Source organism: Moschus berezovskii, chromosome 17, assembly GCF_049115385.1.
Source record: "Moschus berezovskii isolate FMDL1 chromosome 17, NW_MosBer_1.0, whole genome shotgun sequence".
NCBI classification, from domain to species: domain Eukaryota; kingdom Metazoa; phylum Chordata; class Mammalia; order Artiodactyla; family Moschidae; genus Moschus; species Moschus berezovskii.
In genome coordinates, this window is record NC_142476.1 from 71,482,763 (window position 1) to 71,501,830 (window position 19,068).

Genomic DNA, 19,068 nt, shown 5'->3' on the forward strand with positions numbered 1-19,068 from the left:
CATATTTGCAGATCATCTCACTTTTCTTCTATTTCTAGTTTCATACTATTGCGGTCACAGGAGATAGATATGATTTCAATCTTTTAAATTTGCTAAGATTTTTTTGTGTGGCCTATTATATGATCTATCCTGGAGAACAGTCCATGTGCCCTTGAGACGAATGTACATTCCACTGCTGTTGGATGGAATGTTCAATATATGTCTAATAAATTCATTCCTTATAAAGTGTTGTTCAATTCCAACATTGCTTTATTGATTTTCTCTCTGGACAATCTACCCATTGCTAATAGTGGGGATTTAAAATCTCTCACACTTTTAGTATTATTGTCTATTATATTGCCTTTCTGAATTTCTTGAAGCCAACTGAATTCCTTCATAACACTTCTTTTAAATTCTTATTATGTTTAATTTATAATATTCCGTGCCTTTGGATTTGAATGCTGGAAAACTGTCATTTAATTTTGTAATATCATGCTACCCTTACTATTTATGGTGGCTGATGAAAAGTATCTCTGCTGTTGTGTTTGAGGTAGAAGTGAAAAATAATTTAACAGTAAAGAAAATCCCGTGAAAAGTGAAATACCATATAGGAAAAGGGAAATACCATGTCAGAAGTAAAGATGTGGAAAATATAAGAGTAGAAAAGGGTTTTTTTTTAATGAAATAATCAGTAGGAAAAGATGGGAGTCAAAGGAAGCATTTCAGTAGGTTCTCAGAGGATGCACAGCAATCCTGATCTGTGTATCTAAGATATCTTAACGTCTGAGCTGTGATATTCCTCAGGTACTTTAAGTCAACAGATCTAAATAACTCCTCTCATCCTTCCTCCATACACAGCCACCCTCTGTTCTTCTCTTTTAGAACAGCTCTTTTTTTTTTTTTGCAAGCCATTTCTCATGAATGACAATATTATTCAACAAACTGCTCAGTCAGAAACTGTAAGACCAATTCTCTGCATTAGTTTGTGTCTTCACCTTTTAAAGACTAGTTTATTGCAAAACCACTGTTTCCTAGGCACTAGTCTTCTACTCTATTCCATCCTTCCAGCCACTGTTTGAATGGTCTTTCTACAAAGGTCCATCTAGGCAAGGCTATGGTTTTTCCAGTGGTCATGTATGGATGTGAGAGTTGGACTGTGAAGAAAGCTGAGTGCCGAAGAATTTATGCTTTTGTACTGTGGTGTTGGAGAAGACTCTTGAGAGTCCCTTGGACTGCAAGGAGATCCAACCAGTCCATTCTAAAGGAGATCAATCCTGGGTGTTCATTGGAAGCACTGATGCTAAAGCTGAAACTCCAATACTTTGGCCACCTCAGGAGAAGAGTTGACTCACTGGAAAAGACTCTGATGCTGGGAAGGATTGGGGGCGGGGGAAGGGGACGACAGAGAATGAGATGGCTGGATGGCATCACCGACTCGATGGACATGAGTTTGAGTGAGCTCCGGGAGTTGATGATGGATAGGGAGGCCTGGTGTGCTGTGCTTCATGGGGTCACAAAGAGTCAGACACAACTGAGCAACTGAACTGAGTGAACTGAGAAGTTAGTGGAAGAGCATCAGGAAAGGAGATGATGATTAAACACTGTCAAATGCCATGAATCAGTCATGAAAACAAGGCCACTATTTCATAGGGTTGCAGGGTTGGAAGGAATCTTTCATTTCTCTTTTAACATTTTTATCCTAGTCAATATTCTATTCTAGTACAGGAAATAAAAATGTCATTTAGGGCAAAAATAGAGAAGATAAAGTAACACAATGTCTAGTAGAGCAGGCAATTCAAAGAAGATAGAGGGTAAAGAAGATAAGGAAAGAAACATTTATTCAAAAAGGCTGATAGAAAGTCAAATCCATGATAAGAGATAAAATGGGTTTTCATGGTTATTTAACCCTTTTTACCATTAAAATTTTTTATTGGAAAGAACTGCTTTACATTGTTGTGTTCATTTCTGCTATATGACAACATGAATCAGCTATATGTATACATATATCCCCACCCTCTAGAGCTCCCCAATCCGAATTCTAAGTCATCACAGAGCACCAAGCTGAGCTCCCTATGCTATATCATGGCTACTCACTAGCTATTTATTTTATAGATGGTAATGTATATATGTCAATACTATTCTCTCAATTCACCCCACCCTCTCCTTCCCCTGTTTCCATGTCCCCAAGTCTCTTCTCTACATCTGTGTCTCTATTCCTGCTCTGCAAATAGGTTTATTAGTACCATTTTCCCTAGATTCCGTACCCTTAATATTTAAAATGCCTATAGTAGAACTGGTTGACCCTTGATAATGAGGCTGTTCTCAGTCAAAAATCCTATGCATAATCTTCAGTTCAGTTCAGTTCAGTTCAGTCGTTCAGTCGTGTCCGACTCTCCGCGACCCCATGAATCACAGCATGCCAGGCCTCCCTGTCCATCACCAACTCCCGGAGTTCACTCAAACTCATGTCCACTGAGTCGGTGATGCCATCCAGCCATCTCATTCTCTGTCGTCCCTTCTTCTCCTGCCCCCAATCCCTCCCAGCATCAGAGTCTTTTCCAGTGAGTCAACTCGTCGCATGAGGTGGCCAAAGTATTGCAGTTTCAGCTTTAGCATCAGTCCTTCCAATGAACACCCAGGATTGATCTCCCTTAGAATGGACTGGTTGGATCTCCTTGCGGTACAAGGGACTCTCAAGAGTCTTCTCCATCACCACAGTTCAAAAGCATAAATTCTTCGGCACTCAGCTTTCTTCACAGTCCAACTCTCATATCCATACATGACCACGGAAAAAACCATAGCCTTGACTAGAAGGACCTTTGTTGGCAAAGTAATGTCTCTGCTTTTCAATATATATCAAGGTTGGTCATAACTTTCCTTCCAAGGAGTAAGCATCTTTTAATTTCATGGCTGCAATCAGCATCTGCAGTGATTTTGGAGCCCAAAAAAATAAAGTCTGACACTGTTTCCACTGTTTTTCCATCTATTTCCCATGAAGTGATGGGACCAGATGCCATGATCTTTGTTTTCTGAATGTTGAGCTTCAAGCCAACCTTTTCACTCTCCTCTTTCACTTTCATCAATAGGCCTTTGAGTTCCTCTTCACTTTCTGCCATAAGAGTGGTGTCATCTGCATATCTGAAGGTATTGATATTTCTCCCAACAATCTTGATTCCAGCTTGTGCTTCTTCCAGCCCAGCGTTCCTCATGATGTACTCTGCATAGAAGTTAAATAAGCAGGGTGACAATATACAACCTTGAGATACTCCTTTTCCTATTTGGAACCAGTCTGTTATTCCATGTAAACACCCGCAGTTCTTTTTTTTTTTTAGATTTAATTTTATTTATTGGTGAAATCAGAAATCAGTTAGGAAAAACAAAGACAAAGTAAAAACCAAGGCTGATGATGCTTCAGGGAAACATACACATATTCCTCATGCCATTAAAATGGATGAACTATCAGTTCAGTTCAGTTCAGGTCAGTTGCTCGGTCGTGTCCACCTCTGTGACCCCATGGACTGCAGCAGGCCAAGCTTCTCTATCACCAACTCCCAGAACTTACTGAAACTCATGTCCATTGAGTTGGTGATGCCATCCAACCATCTCATCCTCTGTAGTCCCCTTCTCCTTCCACTTTCAATCATTCCCAGCATTCAAACAATTGGGGATTGTGCATTATTGTAGAACGTATTTGTTGAAAAAAATATCTGAATATAAGTGGGCTTGGGCAGTTCAAACCCATGATGTTCAAAGGTCAACTGTACTCTATTTAAATTAATGAAAACATTATTCTCTTCTTCACCAGCAATAAACAACTGACTACCTTTACAAAGGAGAGAGAAAAAGTATAGGGTATACAGATATGCCTAATACTTTTTTCAACTAATATATTAGTTTGAGCTTACCCCTTACGTGTAATTATCACACAAGATAAGCAATCACATTATCTGTCTTGAGTTTATCCTTTTTAAACTCTCCCAGTAATAATATTAACATATAATACTTAGTCAAAAGGAAGATTAAATAATTTCTTTTTGGAGTTATTAAAAATCTCCGGGTTTTTTAAACAGCCATTTAATTAAAAGTATACATATACTATGGAGAAGAAAATGGCAACCCACTCCAGTGTTCTTGCCCGGAGAATCCCAGGGATGGGGGAGCCTGGTGGGCTATCTATAGGGTCATACAGAGTTGGACACGACTGAAGTGACTTAGCAGCATACATATACTAATAACTACACATTAAATTAAACTAAAGGGATATGCTTTGAAATAAGTAGTAGTTAGTTTAGTGTTAAATTTTAAGTTATGGGCTGAAATTTGACTTCTACACACATTTTTCTGTTGCCATTTTTTAACTGCTTAAAAATGAAATTTACAGATACTTGGGTTACCACTGGGATGCTGCATACTCATACAATATGTCATGAACTGCTAGGCATTTTATGTTTAAAATGAAAAATGTGGGTAACACTTTATTTTAATGGTATAATAATTAGTTCCAAATTACAATGAAAATCCTATAGCTGTGAATAAAATATGACATCTACATGAATTTGAAATAAATTTATTATGATCAGTATTATCACAATGAATACTAAATGAATTAATAATGATGAAAGACCAAAAGTATTAACAGGAATCTAATAAAACACTGAGAAAAAGCTGGAAGTTTCCAGTCACTTCATCATCAACTAGAAATAAGTATTATAACCCTGTATAACACTATGTTCACATATATCATTAGTGGCCAGAAAATAACTGACAATAATTAAAAAATGAAAAAAATGTGTGATTAAATATTTTTCCTTAATATGCAAAAAATCTGCATTTTACACATCAAAATACTGTGCTTAGTCTGACCTTAGCTATTGAATAAATGCTAGACTAAAAACCCAATACCCTTTGCTTCTCACTGTCATTTAACTTGTAGCTATTTCAGACATTAGGAATAAAATTCCAGTATTAGCTGTCAACCCACTCCAGTATTCTTGCCTAGAAAATCCCACGGACAGAGGAGCCTGGTGGGCTACAGTCCATGGGGTCACAAAGAGTCTCACATGACTGAACATAGGCAAGACATGGCATGGTTATAAAACATATTGATGTGCAAAATGATTATTTTTTCCATATCACTTCACTATTAGGTCTTAAGGATTTCAAACTCCTTAAATGCAAGAATTATGCTTATTTTATACTTTGGATTCTGATTATTACCTGTTTCTATTAGAAGGTCAGTTACTACTGGATGATGAGAAATAGGACATTTTAGAAGGTACAAGTTCAATGGAATTATAGTTTGCAAACACATTAGCATTATTTTTTTTTTTTTTTCCGGCTGCATGGCATACAAGATCTTAGTTCCCCAACCAGGGAGGATAGAAATTGTCCCCCCTCCCCCGGCACCCCTCTCCCCTCACAGTGAAAACAGTGGAAACTCGGAGTCCTAACAACTGGACTGACAGGCAGTGTGTTTAACAGTTAGTCACTCAGTCATGTATGACTCTTTGTGATCCCATGGACTGTAGCCCATCAGGCTCCTCTGTCCATGGAATTCTCCAGGCAAGAATACTGGAGAGGGTAACCATTCCCTTCTCCAGAGGATCTTCTTGACTCAGGGATTAAACCTAGGTCTCCTGCATTGCAGTCAGGTTCTTCTCACTTTCATTAGTAGTTTTCATTATCGCTCTTGTTACTATTATTACCTCACAGTCCAATGAATCAGGGGTTTCTAATACATAAGCAATTTTTTTTTCCAGCTGCATGGCATTCAGGATCTTAGTTCCCCAAACAGGGGTCGAATTCGTGGCCCCCTGTAGTGAAAGCAGTGGGAGTTCTAATAACTGGACTGTCAGGAGTGTCCAGCATTAGATCATTGAGTGGGAATTATCATAGCTTGTCAGGTAGATTTATACTGTTAGTGTACTTTTAAAATATTTTATATTTACTTTTCTTCCTCCTCCTTCTCACTTCACTAAAGAAATCAGCAGTGGGCAAGAAAAGCAAAGATATTTGTGTGGTGGGGTGGGAGGTAGGGGAGGACCCCATGGTTCAGCATGGAGTATCAGAGCCTGTGTGGGGTACAGTGGGATCCACACGGAGGGGCAGCCTGGGGTATGATGTCCCATCTGAGTAAGGAGAGTGTTCCCATGGAGAAGAGGCGTGGCTTTAGGGTGTTGAGGAAAGGTGAAAACGGAGTACACACAGAAGGGCATCAGCACAGGAATCAGAGAGCAAGAGTGCTGAAAAGTTATCTGAGTTAGCTGGGAACTGGCAGTCCAGCAGAGAAAGGAAGCCCTCACACAGAGTTAAAGGTGGTATCCCTAAAAGAGGAAGTAGTTACGATGACAGGAGTTTGACTATACACAGAGGGATTGTTCAAATAAGTGAATGTGTTAAAAATAACGAGCCAGGTTTCTCAGTTAGAAAACGGAGGAAAATACTAGAACGAACTCTGTAGTGCTGGATTTGATACAGAATTGTTAACATAAACTCATGGATTTCAATAGCCTCATGGATGGATTAAATGGATAGATAGATCAACAGGTAGATATCTAGATAAAGTATAGATGTAAACTCTGTGCCAATGCACGCATACACATATTTTCTAGCTCTATCTACTTGACAAGGCCTGAGAACAGCAACACCCAACAATACAAGCATCTACTAAAAGAAAGAAGAGGTCTTTGAAGAAATGAGATAACCCCAAGGTTGGGAAGGGAAAAGTAAAGGCTTAGCCTGGATTTTTTTGTGTGTCAGAAAATAGGAGAATATTACCACGATCAGGACACAAAAGGAAGTGGCTCCCGTCAGACAAATCTGGGGTAATGCTAGCATAAAGATAGGTAAGGGTAATGGGGTCTAACCCATGGATTAAAATAGGAACACATGAGTCCATAATGATATAAATAAGAAAATAAGTAAATTGAAAGTTAGAAGAGGAACAGAATACATTTATAGCCTCAAATCAATTGCTTTTAAAAAATACCTATTACAAAAAAAAAAAAAAAAAGAAGAATGTCACAGTGGAGAAGCCTAGCAGACAAAATCTTAATGACATTATCCAAATGTACTCACTCCATCAGTAACTGGATATATCAAGATGATACAGTACCGGGCAGATGTACTAAGAAGGCTAGAGCATCACTTCTGTGATATTTCTGCCATAGGTACATACCCTGAATCTACTGGATGAAAAATTAGACAAACCTAAACTGAGGGAAATTCCACAAAATAACTGACCTGTGATCTTCACAGGTGGCAAGGTCATGAAACTGAAGAAAAACTGAGAAAATATTCTGTATTAAAGATAACTAAAGAGACAAAACAAGAATTATTGCTATAAAAACATTATTGGGAAAATTGGCAAAGCTTGGAGTCTGAAGATTGGACGGCAGAAGTGTACAAATGGTAATATCTTGATTTTGATGGTAGTACTGTGATGATATAGAAAATGTACTTATGTGGAAAAAGTATTTGGAAGGCAACAGGCCATCAGATTGCAACCTACCCCAATTTCAGTCAGTTCAGTTCAGTCACTCAGTCGTGTCTGACTCTTTGGGACCCCATGGACTCAGCATGCCAGGCTTTCCTGTCCATCGCCAGTTCCTGGAGTTTACGCAAACTCATGTCCATTGAGTCGGTGATGCCATCCAGCCATCTCATCCTCTGTCATCCCCTTCTCCTGACTTCAATCCTTCCGAGCATCAGGGTCTTTTCCAATGAGTCAGTACTTCGCATCAGGTGGCCAAAGTATTGGAGCTTCAGCTTCAGCATCAGTCCTTCCAACTAATACTCAGGACTTTAGGATGGACTGGTTGGATCTTCTTGCAGTCCTAGGTACTCTCAGCAGTCTTTCCCAACACCGCAGTTCAAAAGCATCAATTCTTTGGCGCTCAGCTTTCTTTATGGTCCAACTCTCACATCCATACAGGACTAGTGAAAAAATCATAGCTTTGACTAGACGGACCTTTGTTGGCAAAGTGATGTCTCTGCTTTTTAATATGCTATCTAGGTTGGTCATAACTTTTCTTCCAAGGAGCAAGCGTTTTTTAATTTCACGGCTGCAGTTACCATCTGCAGCGATTTTGGAGGCCCCAAAAATAAAGTCTGTCACTGTTTCCCCATCTATTTGCCATGAAGCGATGGGACCAGATGCCATGATCTTAGTTTTCTGAATGTTGAGTTTTAAGCCACCTTTTTCACTCTCCTCTTTCACTTTCATTAAGAGGCTCTTTAGTTCTTCTTCACTTTCTGCCATATTTAGTTTTTTTAAGCGGTCTCTCTGTACCATATTGTAACTTTAATGTAAGTTTGAGATTGTATACACACACACACATAAAAGAAAGGCATCTCAATAATATTGTAAATTCTTCAAATACTTTTCATAGTTTAAAATATATTTTTAATATTTAAAGTAGAATAAGAATAAGGAAAATTATCATGTATAAGGAGAACCATCTTATAATGATAAAAATGCTAATTTATCAAGCAGATTTGATATTTTAAAAGGCATATACAACTAATAATAAAACTTTAAAATACATGAAGTAAAACCTGACAAAACTAAAAGGGGAAATAGACAAATTTAGTTTTGAAATTATAGTGGGGAATTGCAACATGTCTCTCTGAATAATTGTTAAGACAGCTGTCAAAACATGAACATTTATCAGCCAACCTAATCTAATTGACATTTATAGAACACTTTACCCAGTAATATATATTTGGTATATCTTCAAATTCACTGATCTTTCATTTGAAACATTTTAGTCTGATATTGGAGAAGGCAATGGCAAGCCACGCCAGTACTCTTGCCTAGAAAATCCCATGGACGGAGGAGCCTGGTAGGCTGCAGTCTATGGGGTCACTATGAGTCAGACATGACTGAGCAACTTCACGTTCTCTTTTCACTTTCACACATTGGAGAAGGAAATGGCAACCCACTCCAGTGTTCTTGCCTGGAGAATCCCAGGGACGGGGGAGCCTGTTGGGCTACCGTCTATGGGGTCACACAGAGTTGGACACGACTAAAGTGACTTAGCAGCAGCAGTCTGATATTAAGTCTGTTTAGTTACTGCTGGTACCAAGACAAATTACTGATTTTTTAAAAATTTGCTTCCTAATCTGACACTTTACCAAATTCATCTTATTTACTAGACGGTTTTTTAGTAGATTATTTTACATCTTCTCAGTATTATAATTTCATGATCAGTAACCAACTTTTATTCCTTCCCTTTCAATACTTACTCACTTTTTTCTTTTATTATGGTATCGACTACTATTTCCAGAAAAAAAAGTTCCAAATAGTAGAATCAATATGCATTTCTCTCTTGCTTTTGAATGAAATCTATATTGTATTTCATCAACACACAGGATGTTGGCTATCGGTTTTAGAAACATATTCTTTATTACTAAGCACATTTCCTTTTATTTCTCATTTACAAACATTTTTTAAACACTTAAGAACTTTATTTGAGTGATGGTTATACACATATGTAAAGTTATACACATATGTTATACACAGATATACACATATGTAAAAGTTATTGAGCAAAACACTTATAGTTTATGTACTTCATTAAATGTATATATCAAAATGTTAAGAATCTTTATAAAGAAAGAACAAATACTTAGAAATAGATACTAAATTTATCAACTGCCTTTTTTATACCCAATGAATATATCCTTTGATCTACTCTGATCTTAGATCATATGATCCTTTGATCATATATCGTGAGTAGATCATTTTATCCTTTGTCCTCCTATTGTGACTGCCTATAATATTATGAATTTACTGGGTGTTAACTAATCTGCCAAACAATTATTTAGTCTTCTTAGCTGACATGTCAATAGGTATTATTGTCTCTTTCACAGATGAGAAAACTGGTATCGAAAGTGTTTAAGTAAGGTAACAGCATAAATTTAAGGGCTTAAGTTTAAGTCTAAAGTGGCACAGAATTAGGATTTTAACACTTCCTGCATTCTGGCATAAATCATTCTTGTATACTTGGCAGAAGCCTTGCTAAATGTCCCTGGTCAGAATAGAATATAACTGAACAGAAACAACCAGCAATTAATTAGAATCAGAGAAAGGAACTCATGTCGATCTGATTAAGCTATTATCCATTTAGGTTACTAGAACCAAGACAATTGTCCAAAGAAAAGGACACCAAGCCAAGTAATCAGACTAAGAAGGCAGTCAGGAACCTTTGACTATGTTACAGTTGCTGCTGCTGCTGCTAAGTCACTTCAGTCGTGTCCGACTCTGTGTGGACCCATAGACGGAAGCCCACCAGGCTCCCCCGTCCCTGGGATTCTCCAGGCAAGAACACTGGAGTGGGTTGCCATTTCCTTCTCCAATGTGTGAAAGTGAAGTCGCTCAGTCATGTCCGACGCTTAGCGACTCCATGGACTGCAGCCCACCAGGCTCCTCCATCCATGGGATTTTCTAGGCATGAGTACTGGAGTGGCTTGCCATTGAGTTAGGAACAAATTAATTTCATGGGAAGACTGGATTCCAGAATCAGGCCAACTTAAAGAACATTATACTTTACGTTGACACAAGGTAATGAAGTCCACTCTAATCACTGGTCTTGTACTGGTGAGATCAGGTGTTTTCCTTTCCTCAAACTGACCTTAGAAAAAGCAGGTTAGGCTTTATGTATTTGATGTACTTACTTCCATGCTGGGACTTGATTTAAAGTCCCCATACTGCAAGCAAGGCTTCCTTGATGGCTCAACAGTAAAGAATCTGCCTGCAATGCAGGAGACATGAGTTCAATTCCTGGGTTGGGAAGATCCCCTGGAGAAGAAAATGGCAATCCACTCTAGCGTTCTTGCCTGGGAAATTTCATGGACAGAGGAGCCTGGTGGGCTACAATCCATGGGGCCACAAAAGAGTTGGACACAACTGAGCGACTAAACAACAAGCAATCCAATTATAACTTTGGACTGAGGTAGATCAGACTTCATCTTTGTTCTTACTGAACAAGTAATTTACACTTTAAAGATTTCATTGTCGTCTATTGTAGAGTAGGAATAATCAAATCACTTCATATGATTATTGTGAAAATCAACATAATATTTGTGAAAGTATTTTACAGAGTTCTCAGCACATAGCATATATTCAATCCCATTTATTTCTCTTTTTAATCTCTCCTCTCTAGCCTCTTGCACTCCCCATGCCCCATTTAAGAGGGTCAGAGACCTGGAAACTTGACAGTTGATCACTTGGACACTACAATGTCTCTACCAAACTTCCGGCCCTCTTCCTGAGCACCTGCTTTCTCTATATCCCCCTACACACACTTTTCCCTATAGCTAAATTAATTAAAAGATATTTTGACATCTATTAGGTTAATTTCTGCTTATATATCCTTAGAAAACTATATACTGGAGTGGGTAGCCATTCCCTTCTCCAGGGGATCTTCCTGACTCAGAGATCAAATCCGGGTCTCCTGCATTGCAGGCAGATTCTTTCACTGTCTGAGCCACTAGGGAAGCCTACATACAGTTCCAAACTATTTCAAATGTTATTTTTTTTATATAAGGAAATTTGACTGAAATTTCCTAACAAGCAAAAGAGGTCACAAAGAGTTAAACTAATAAATGATGTAATTGTAGAAGGAAAGCAGAGGGGAAAAAAAAAAGAAAACAAATCAAAATGCTGTATCCAATTTAAAAATAAGTCCAAGTTTTCTTTATAGACAGAATCAGATCAAGTCACTCCTCTATCGAAAATCCCCAATGACCTGCTACCTTAATCAGGATAGAATCCAGTATCTTTCAGTTCAGTTCAGTTCAGTTCAGTCGCTCAGTCGTGTCCGACTATCCGCGACCCCATGAATCACAGCACGCCAGGCCTCCCTGTCCATCACCAACTCCCGGAGTTCACTCAAACTCATGTCCACAGAGTCGGTGATGCCATCCAGCCATCTCATTCTCCGTCGTCCCCTTCTCCTCCCGCCCTCAACCTTTCCCAGCATCAGAGTCTTTTCCAGTGAGTCAACTCGTCGCATGAGGTGGCCAAAGTATTGCAGTTTCAGCTTTAGCATCAGTCCCTCCAATGAACATCCAGGATTGATCTCCTCTAGAATGGACTGGTTGGATCTCCTTGCAGTATAAGGGACTCTCAAGAGTCTTCTCCAACACCACAGTTCAAAAGCATCGATTCTTCGGCGGTCAGCCTTCTTCACAGTCCAACTCTCACATCCATACATGACCACGGGAAAAACCATAGCCTTGACTAGACGGACCTTGGTTGGCAATGTCTCTGCTTTTTAATATACTATCAAGGTTGGTCCGCGAGAGACGCCGGCCCCGGCGGCGCAGACGCGACGCGAGAGACGCCGGCCCCGGCGGCGCAGACGCGACGCGAGTGACGCCGGCCCCGGCACAACGAAGCACGCAAAGAGGTGCGGCCGTGAGGAGCTACCCCACGCCTGAGGCCAGGGCCGGCGGCCGAGAGGAGCTACCCCACGTCCAACAGGCGGTGGCTGCGTGGGCGCAGGAGGGCCGAGAGGAGCTACTCCGCGTTCAAGGTCAGGAAGGGCGGCCTCGAGGAGATACCCCTTACCCAAGGTAAGGTACGGCGGCTGCACTTTGCTGGAGCGGCTGTGAAGAGATTTTCCATGACCAAGGTAAGAGAAACCCAAATAAGACGGTAGGTATTGCTAGGGGGCACCAGAGGGCGGACAGACTGAAATCATAATCACAGGAAACTAGCCAATCTGATCACATGGACCACAGCCGAATGTGGTCCACTGGAGAAGGGAATGGCAAACCACTTCAGTATACTTGCCTTGAGAACCCCATGAACAGTAACAAAGGGCAAAATGATAGGATACTGAATGAGGAATTCCCCAGGTCAGTAGGTGCCCAGTATGCTACTGGATTTCAGTGGAGAAATAACTCTAGAAGGAATAAAGGGATGGAGCAAAAGCAAAACCAATACCCAGTTGTGGATGTGACCAGTGATAGAAGCAAGGTCCGGTGCTGTAAAGAGCAGTATTGCATAGGAACCTGGAATGTTAGGTCCATGAATCAAGGCAAATTGGAAGTGGTCAAACAGGAGATGGCAAGAGTGAACGTTGACATTCTAGGAATCAGTGAATTAAAATGGACTGGAATGGGTGAATTTAACTCAGACGACCATTATATCTACTACTGTGGGCAGGAATCCCTTAGAAGAAATGGAGTAGCCATCATGGTCAACAAAAGAGTCCGAAATGCAGTACTTGGATGCAATCTTAAAAATGACAGGATGATTTCTGTTCGTTTCCAAGGGAAACCATTCAATATTACAGTAATCCAGGCCTATGCCCCAACGAGTAATGCTGAAGAAGCCGAAGTTAATCGGTTCTATGAAGACCTACAAGAGCTTTTAGAACTAACACCCAGTATCTTTACTGTGGCTTAAAAGCCCTCCAACGCTGTTGTGCAATACATATATGCAGGCTTCTGACAACAGGGGTATAGCACTCAATGTTACAGCTCCTGAAGACTGCAACATCTCTTAGATCTCTACCTAGTAGGCCTGCTCATCCACCTTTATTAGGACTCTATTCAAATATCTTCTGATCAGAGGAGCCTTATCAGCCCGCTCTATTTAAAACAGGATATTTAGTTCGCTCCTTGCCTACCCTGCTTTATTCTTTGCTGTTATCATCACCCTAAGATAAAATACTATACGTAAGCTTATTTATGTTCTGTTTACCTCATGACTTTTTTGTTCACTGCTATATCCTCAATGCATGGAACAGTCCTTAACACACAGTAGGTGCTGTGTCAGTATTTAATTAATCAGTGAATAGTTAATTCATAAACAGTACTGAGAATCTAAATAGAGTGAGTTAAGTCCTCATAAGAAATGTTCATGTTAAAAAATAAATTTCTTCTGAATAATGTTAAACTCTAAAATAAAATAAAACATAGCTTATACATGAAAACTCATGACAGAGAACAAGAATTACAAAGTAGCTTAACACAGGGTGATGGCTTTATATCAATATGTGTGTATATGGATAGCTGAATCACTTCGCTGTACACCTGAAACTTAACACAACATTGTAAATCAATGATACTCCAACATAAAATGAAAAATTAAATTTAAAAAAAGAAACTAACTTAACCCATCACAAATTTCCTGGATTCTAATTATTTAAAACCTTAAAATGTGCTGCTTATGAAGAGAAATACACAAAACAATATGATTAACTCGTATCCAATTAAGGAGGCTCAATATGATGTTACAAGTTGTATGTTACGGCATTAAATTTGCTTAAAGAAATAATAAAAATAATTTTTTAACAACTGCAAGTGGGATTCAAAGGTGTAACATTCTGCACATTCAAAAAAATAAATATATAGAGCCAATAATCAAGAGAGATGCACTAGAATACACATATAATCTAAATAATATAACATAAAAAGATACCACACAATGGAAATTCAGTGGAATTCAGTGGAAGAGGGACATTTGGAACTCATTTCTTTTAGTATTTGACACATTAAATAAGGATATGGGGGAAACGAACTATGATTAATGAACATATCCCGAACTCTTTTTTCCACAAATAGGACAGTGTAAATGATCAATAAGTCACAAAGAAATCTCAGTAGTTTGGAAGACTAGAAATGAAACTAGGAAGTAATAGTGAAAGTTGAAAAAAAAAAAAAAAAGGCCAATACTTAGACATATAACAACTGGGTATTATCTTCGTGCTGCCCAGTAACATCCTAGACAGGATATTCAGCCTCTTTGATGAGTTAGATCACCAAATATGAACACCCACAAAAATGTTCCTTGTGGAGCAACTTCTTAGAGGGCTTGGGTGGGTCTGATAATGCACAAATCTTTCCATACCCCTAGATTTCTCATTGTATCAGCTACTACCATACTTCTCCCAGGTGGCGCTAGTGGTAAAGAACCAGCCTACCAATGCAGGAAATATAAAAGACACAGTTTGATCCCTGTGTGGGGGAAGATCCCTGGAGGAGGGCATGGCAACCCACTCCAGTATTCTTCCCTGGAGAATCCCTTCGACAGAGGAGCCTGGTGAGCCACAGTCCATACGGTCGCACAGAGTCAGATATGACTGAAGCAACTTAGCATGCACCATACATCTCACTTCTTGGAGTTCCAAATCTTTCCCCTCTGTTAGGCAGAGAAGCTTGTCTCTTCCTCAGTGGACACCCAGGCCCTGGAGGATTTAGGCGGTAATCTAACCACTTAGTCATAGTTTATTTTTCCCAACAAAGTCGTGTTTCAACTTCAGAGGCAATCTGGTGCGAGCTGTTAAACACTTTTGCCACTGTCTTGTAACCAACAGAGAAGGAAGACATTAAAACAAGCCAAGAAGAATTAAAATGGTTTCCTCCCACTCTGTTGCCTATATGATAATAGATTTGGCCAACCATGTGCTTAGGCCGTTTAGACTTCTGGATCTTGGTGCTTCTTGCCCCTTAATTCATCAAAACCAGTGTGGTGCGAAGTAAATCTTGGCTAGGGTGGTAGTGAAGATCATAGGCCTTAGAGCTGGGCTTTTGGTTTTGAGACTTAGCTCTATGACCTCATACAAATTACTAATCTGTCTGATTCTCATTTTCCTTGCCTTGTATAAAGAAGGAATAAATATACAACTTGTACAGATGTTTATGAATTAAATGATAGGCTCATACACCATTCTTTTTTTTTTTTAACAATGTCTCCCTTCTTATGCAAAACGGGGCTTGACAGGAATCTATGGGAGAAATGCAGGCCTGCTGGCCAAAACTGAGACCCAGAGAATCAGAGTCTGCATTTTACCAAGACCCTCGGGCAATTCTGATGCACACAGAAGTTTGCGAAGAACTGCTCTGGTCAATAACATAGGGGAAAAGAAAACGATTTCTTAAGAAAATTACCTGTTGATTTTTTCATATGTTAACATTTTATGTGTTTTTCTTCTATGCTACTCAACACTTCGTTTTTTTTTTCTTTTAACTAGGCAAACTTGGGAATTTCAATTCCTTCTTTAAAGACTTTCATTCATATTGAAAATATTAATATTAATAATCAAGTAGAAGAAAAGCCAGCCTATTCTTATCACGGCCTTTGTACAGCCCTAGTGTTTTACCCAGGCAACCTCGAGTTTCAGGAAAATGTACATATTGTCAAAAGCCAGGAGATGGGGACAAAGACTGACACTGACATCTGTAGAAAAGTCATGTCTGCTCACAGCCTGTGACACTTCACCAGGCTTTTCTAGAACACTCTTCCCAAGCTCTAAAAATACTTATTAATACATTAACTTGTAAATCTGTGAAAACCAAATGATTATTACACAGAAAAGTTCCTAGTGCAATGCCCAGTGTATAAGCAGTGCTTAAAAAATGTTAGTCATTTCCCTTCCTGTTTATGCTTACTCTATTGTATTTATCTTTTAAATGTCTATATTCCACATTAGGTGGTGAATATCAGAGGGATGAAATTTATTCTTTTTAGATATGTATATCATACATACCTTTAACATACATACATACATATGTCATACATACCTTCAACATAATTTACCTATTACAGATAATACAAAATCTCTATGTTTAGCTCTTTTTAGTACATTTAGGTAAACCAGGACCAATGACTGAGTGAAAGATTTATTTATTATTAGACAAATAATTATTATGCAGCAATTAGGTGCCAGAAACTAAAATAGGCACTGGAGACAAAAACAATGATAAACAAAACCCCCACTTCTAGTTAAAAAAAGGGATGATATTTATATCCCTCATATATTATCAATGGGAATGTAAAATTAAGTAGTGGTAAGTGCTGTAAAAGAGGCACATGGTACTCTAAGAATGGACTGAAAGAAAGTGAAAGTCAGGTCCGACTCTGCGACCCCATGGACTATATAGTCCATGGAATTCTCCAGGCCAGAATACTGGAGTGTGTAGCCTTTCCCTTTGCCAAGGGATCTTTCCTACCCAGGGGTCGAACCCAGGTCTCCCGCATTACAGGTGGATTCTTTACCAGCTGAGCCACAAGGGAAGCCCAAGAATGTAGTAGGTGAGATAAATGTTAGAATAAGTACAGCTCAGCAAGATTGTCTTCTTGGCATATTTTCCATTGGGTTGGTCATCACTATATTCTACCAATGTCCTTTTCACCTTTTTGGAACTTCTCTTAGCTTAGAAAATGTCCTGAGGCATTGCTTCCAGAAGACCATTGTTCAAATGAACCTTTTGTAGGGTGTAGAGAGATGGATAGGGCCACCAGTGTCTTCAGCCCTCTTAACAAATTGGTATTGATTATCCCGTCAGAATAGTTTACATACTGCCACTCTGGGAAGACAACTGAGTCACAGAACAGTTGAGTTCAGCGACATTCGTGACATAATGGAGTAGATGGGGGACACTCCGAGCTCACCCAGCTAAGGAGACAGGGTGAGCCCAGTGAGGCCATCAAACTTTCCATAAGAGGACACAGGTTTCATCCCATTGTGGCGTGATGATCTCAAAGGAAAACACTTATCGTACAATTTTATTTCTACTGGAATTTTATTTAAAGTATCTCCGGATGATAACCATGGCCCCCTGCATCGGGAATCCCCCTGTATGCTAACACTACTTTCAAAAATTCGTGATTCTGTTTGCAGTCTACCAACGAGGAAGAGAAGTGAGGGGTACTCAGTGAGTTAGGCAATGAATTCACAGGACGTTCCTGCTGAGGAGTAACGGGCTGGGGATGAAGCCAGGCCTTTTCGCGCTCCCCTAATTGATGCCCTACCTGTTCCTGTAGTAATACTGCTGTGCTATACTCTTCGACCGGGCTTGCAGCCTGGCTAACGCGGCCATAGCCTCCGCTGGCCCGCTGCACCTCCGGAGTTACTCTCGGTCTCCTAGGCAACCGGGCGAAACCATTCCACCGATCCCGGGGATTCAACTTTCGTTGACTTCACATATTTTTCCTCCCATACTCTTTCAGTTTCCGGAACACCAGAAAGAAAAACTAAGAAACCTTGCTTAGTAAAGATTTCAAATTATTGACCCCTCTCCCTTCTATGAGGATAAAAGAGGAGATTTTCAGAGAAAGAAGCAGTGGAGGTGGGGAGGAGAACTAATGGTTGCTCCCAGCTTCCGGTTTCCGCCTGCTGTCGGCTTCCGGAAGCTCAGCTCAAAATGCTGAACTGCTCCTGGAAGTCTCTGGTGGTGCGCTAGTTGGAGTCTGTTCTCGGGCCTGAGCCTCGAGGCCAGGCTCTTGGGTGTCGTTAATGTTCGGGGCCGCCGGGCGCCAACCGATCGGAGCTCCAGCCGCCGGGAACAGCTGGTGAGGCTGGCCGCCCTGGGGATGGGCGATCCGGAAAGGGTGTGATGGCCGGGGGCCGCTGGACCTGGAATGGAAGGGGGAGGGAGTTGTGATGGATGATCTGAAGACCTTTAGGCCTTGCTCTCTTTTCGTTCCTGGGATGGACACAGTTTAAGGAAGGCGTGGAAGTGTGTGCTAAAGGTTTGCGAAGGAATACAGTCAATGCTTGCTGATTGCTTGTCTACTACGCCACTGTAACGTAAGAGGAAAGCTTTCTGTACGCCCGGAGCAATTCATTTCTTCGTTGACTGTTGACAAGACGAGGATTACAAAAAAATCTATCTTACTATAGGCATTATTTCCTCATTTTCCTTTTTAAATTTGCAAGAGTGTACCAGGTGTTTTCGAAGATCAATTCCCAGAAATCTAGACTTCTGGAAGTTTAGAAGTGGAGGAGACTTTGCCTTCCTACCCCATTTTTTTTGGAGCAGGCGTAACCTACCAGTTTGTCTCTTGAAAGTTCCATTCTAGTTCCAATGAGATGTGCATGGGGTGTCCCCTGAGAACTTAAAACGTCAGGGTTAAATTTAGGGTTTGACTGCAGTATTATACCGCTATTTTAGAATAATAAACTGCTTTGACTTGGCAAAGTTCTTTCACAAATTGCTACGTTTTGTCCTTATGAAGGCCCTGTGAGAGGAGATTATCCCAGATACAGAATGGTTAAGGGACTTGTTCAGTGTTGCCGTGCAGCCTTTAGCCCTAGAGCTGGAAGCTGGGTTTTGAATTTCTAGTTGAAAACT

General features: G+C 40.0%; 2 protein-coding genes across 4 annotated transcripts in view; one reads left to right on the forward strand and one right to left on the reverse strand.

The window, feature by feature from the left end:
- SPATA17 (spermatogenesis associated 17) overlaps positions 1-17,860 on the reverse strand; it is a 237,148-nt gene extending 219,288 nt beyond the window's left edge. The window contains exon 1 of the mRNA XM_055419887.2: positions 17,747-17,860. Within this exon, the coding sequence (XP_055275862.1) occupies positions 17,747-17,814 (68 nt within the window). The 5' untranslated portion in view covers positions 17,815-17,860. The remainder of the gene's footprint in view (positions 1-17,746) is intronic.
- A 258-nt stretch (positions 17,861-18,118) lies between these two features.
- The window catches only part of GPATCH2 (G-patch domain containing 2), a 205,100-nt gene continuing 204,150 nt past the window's right edge, over positions 18,119-19,068 (forward strand). For all 3 annotated transcript variants that reach the window (XM_055419891.2, XM_055419892.2, XM_088845544.1), the window contains exon 1: positions 18,119-18,286. In XM_055419891.2, coding sequence (XP_055275866.1) covers positions 18,231-18,286 — 56 coding nt within the window. In that variant the 5' untranslated portion in view covers positions 18,119-18,230. The remainder of the gene's footprint in view (positions 18,287-19,068) is intronic.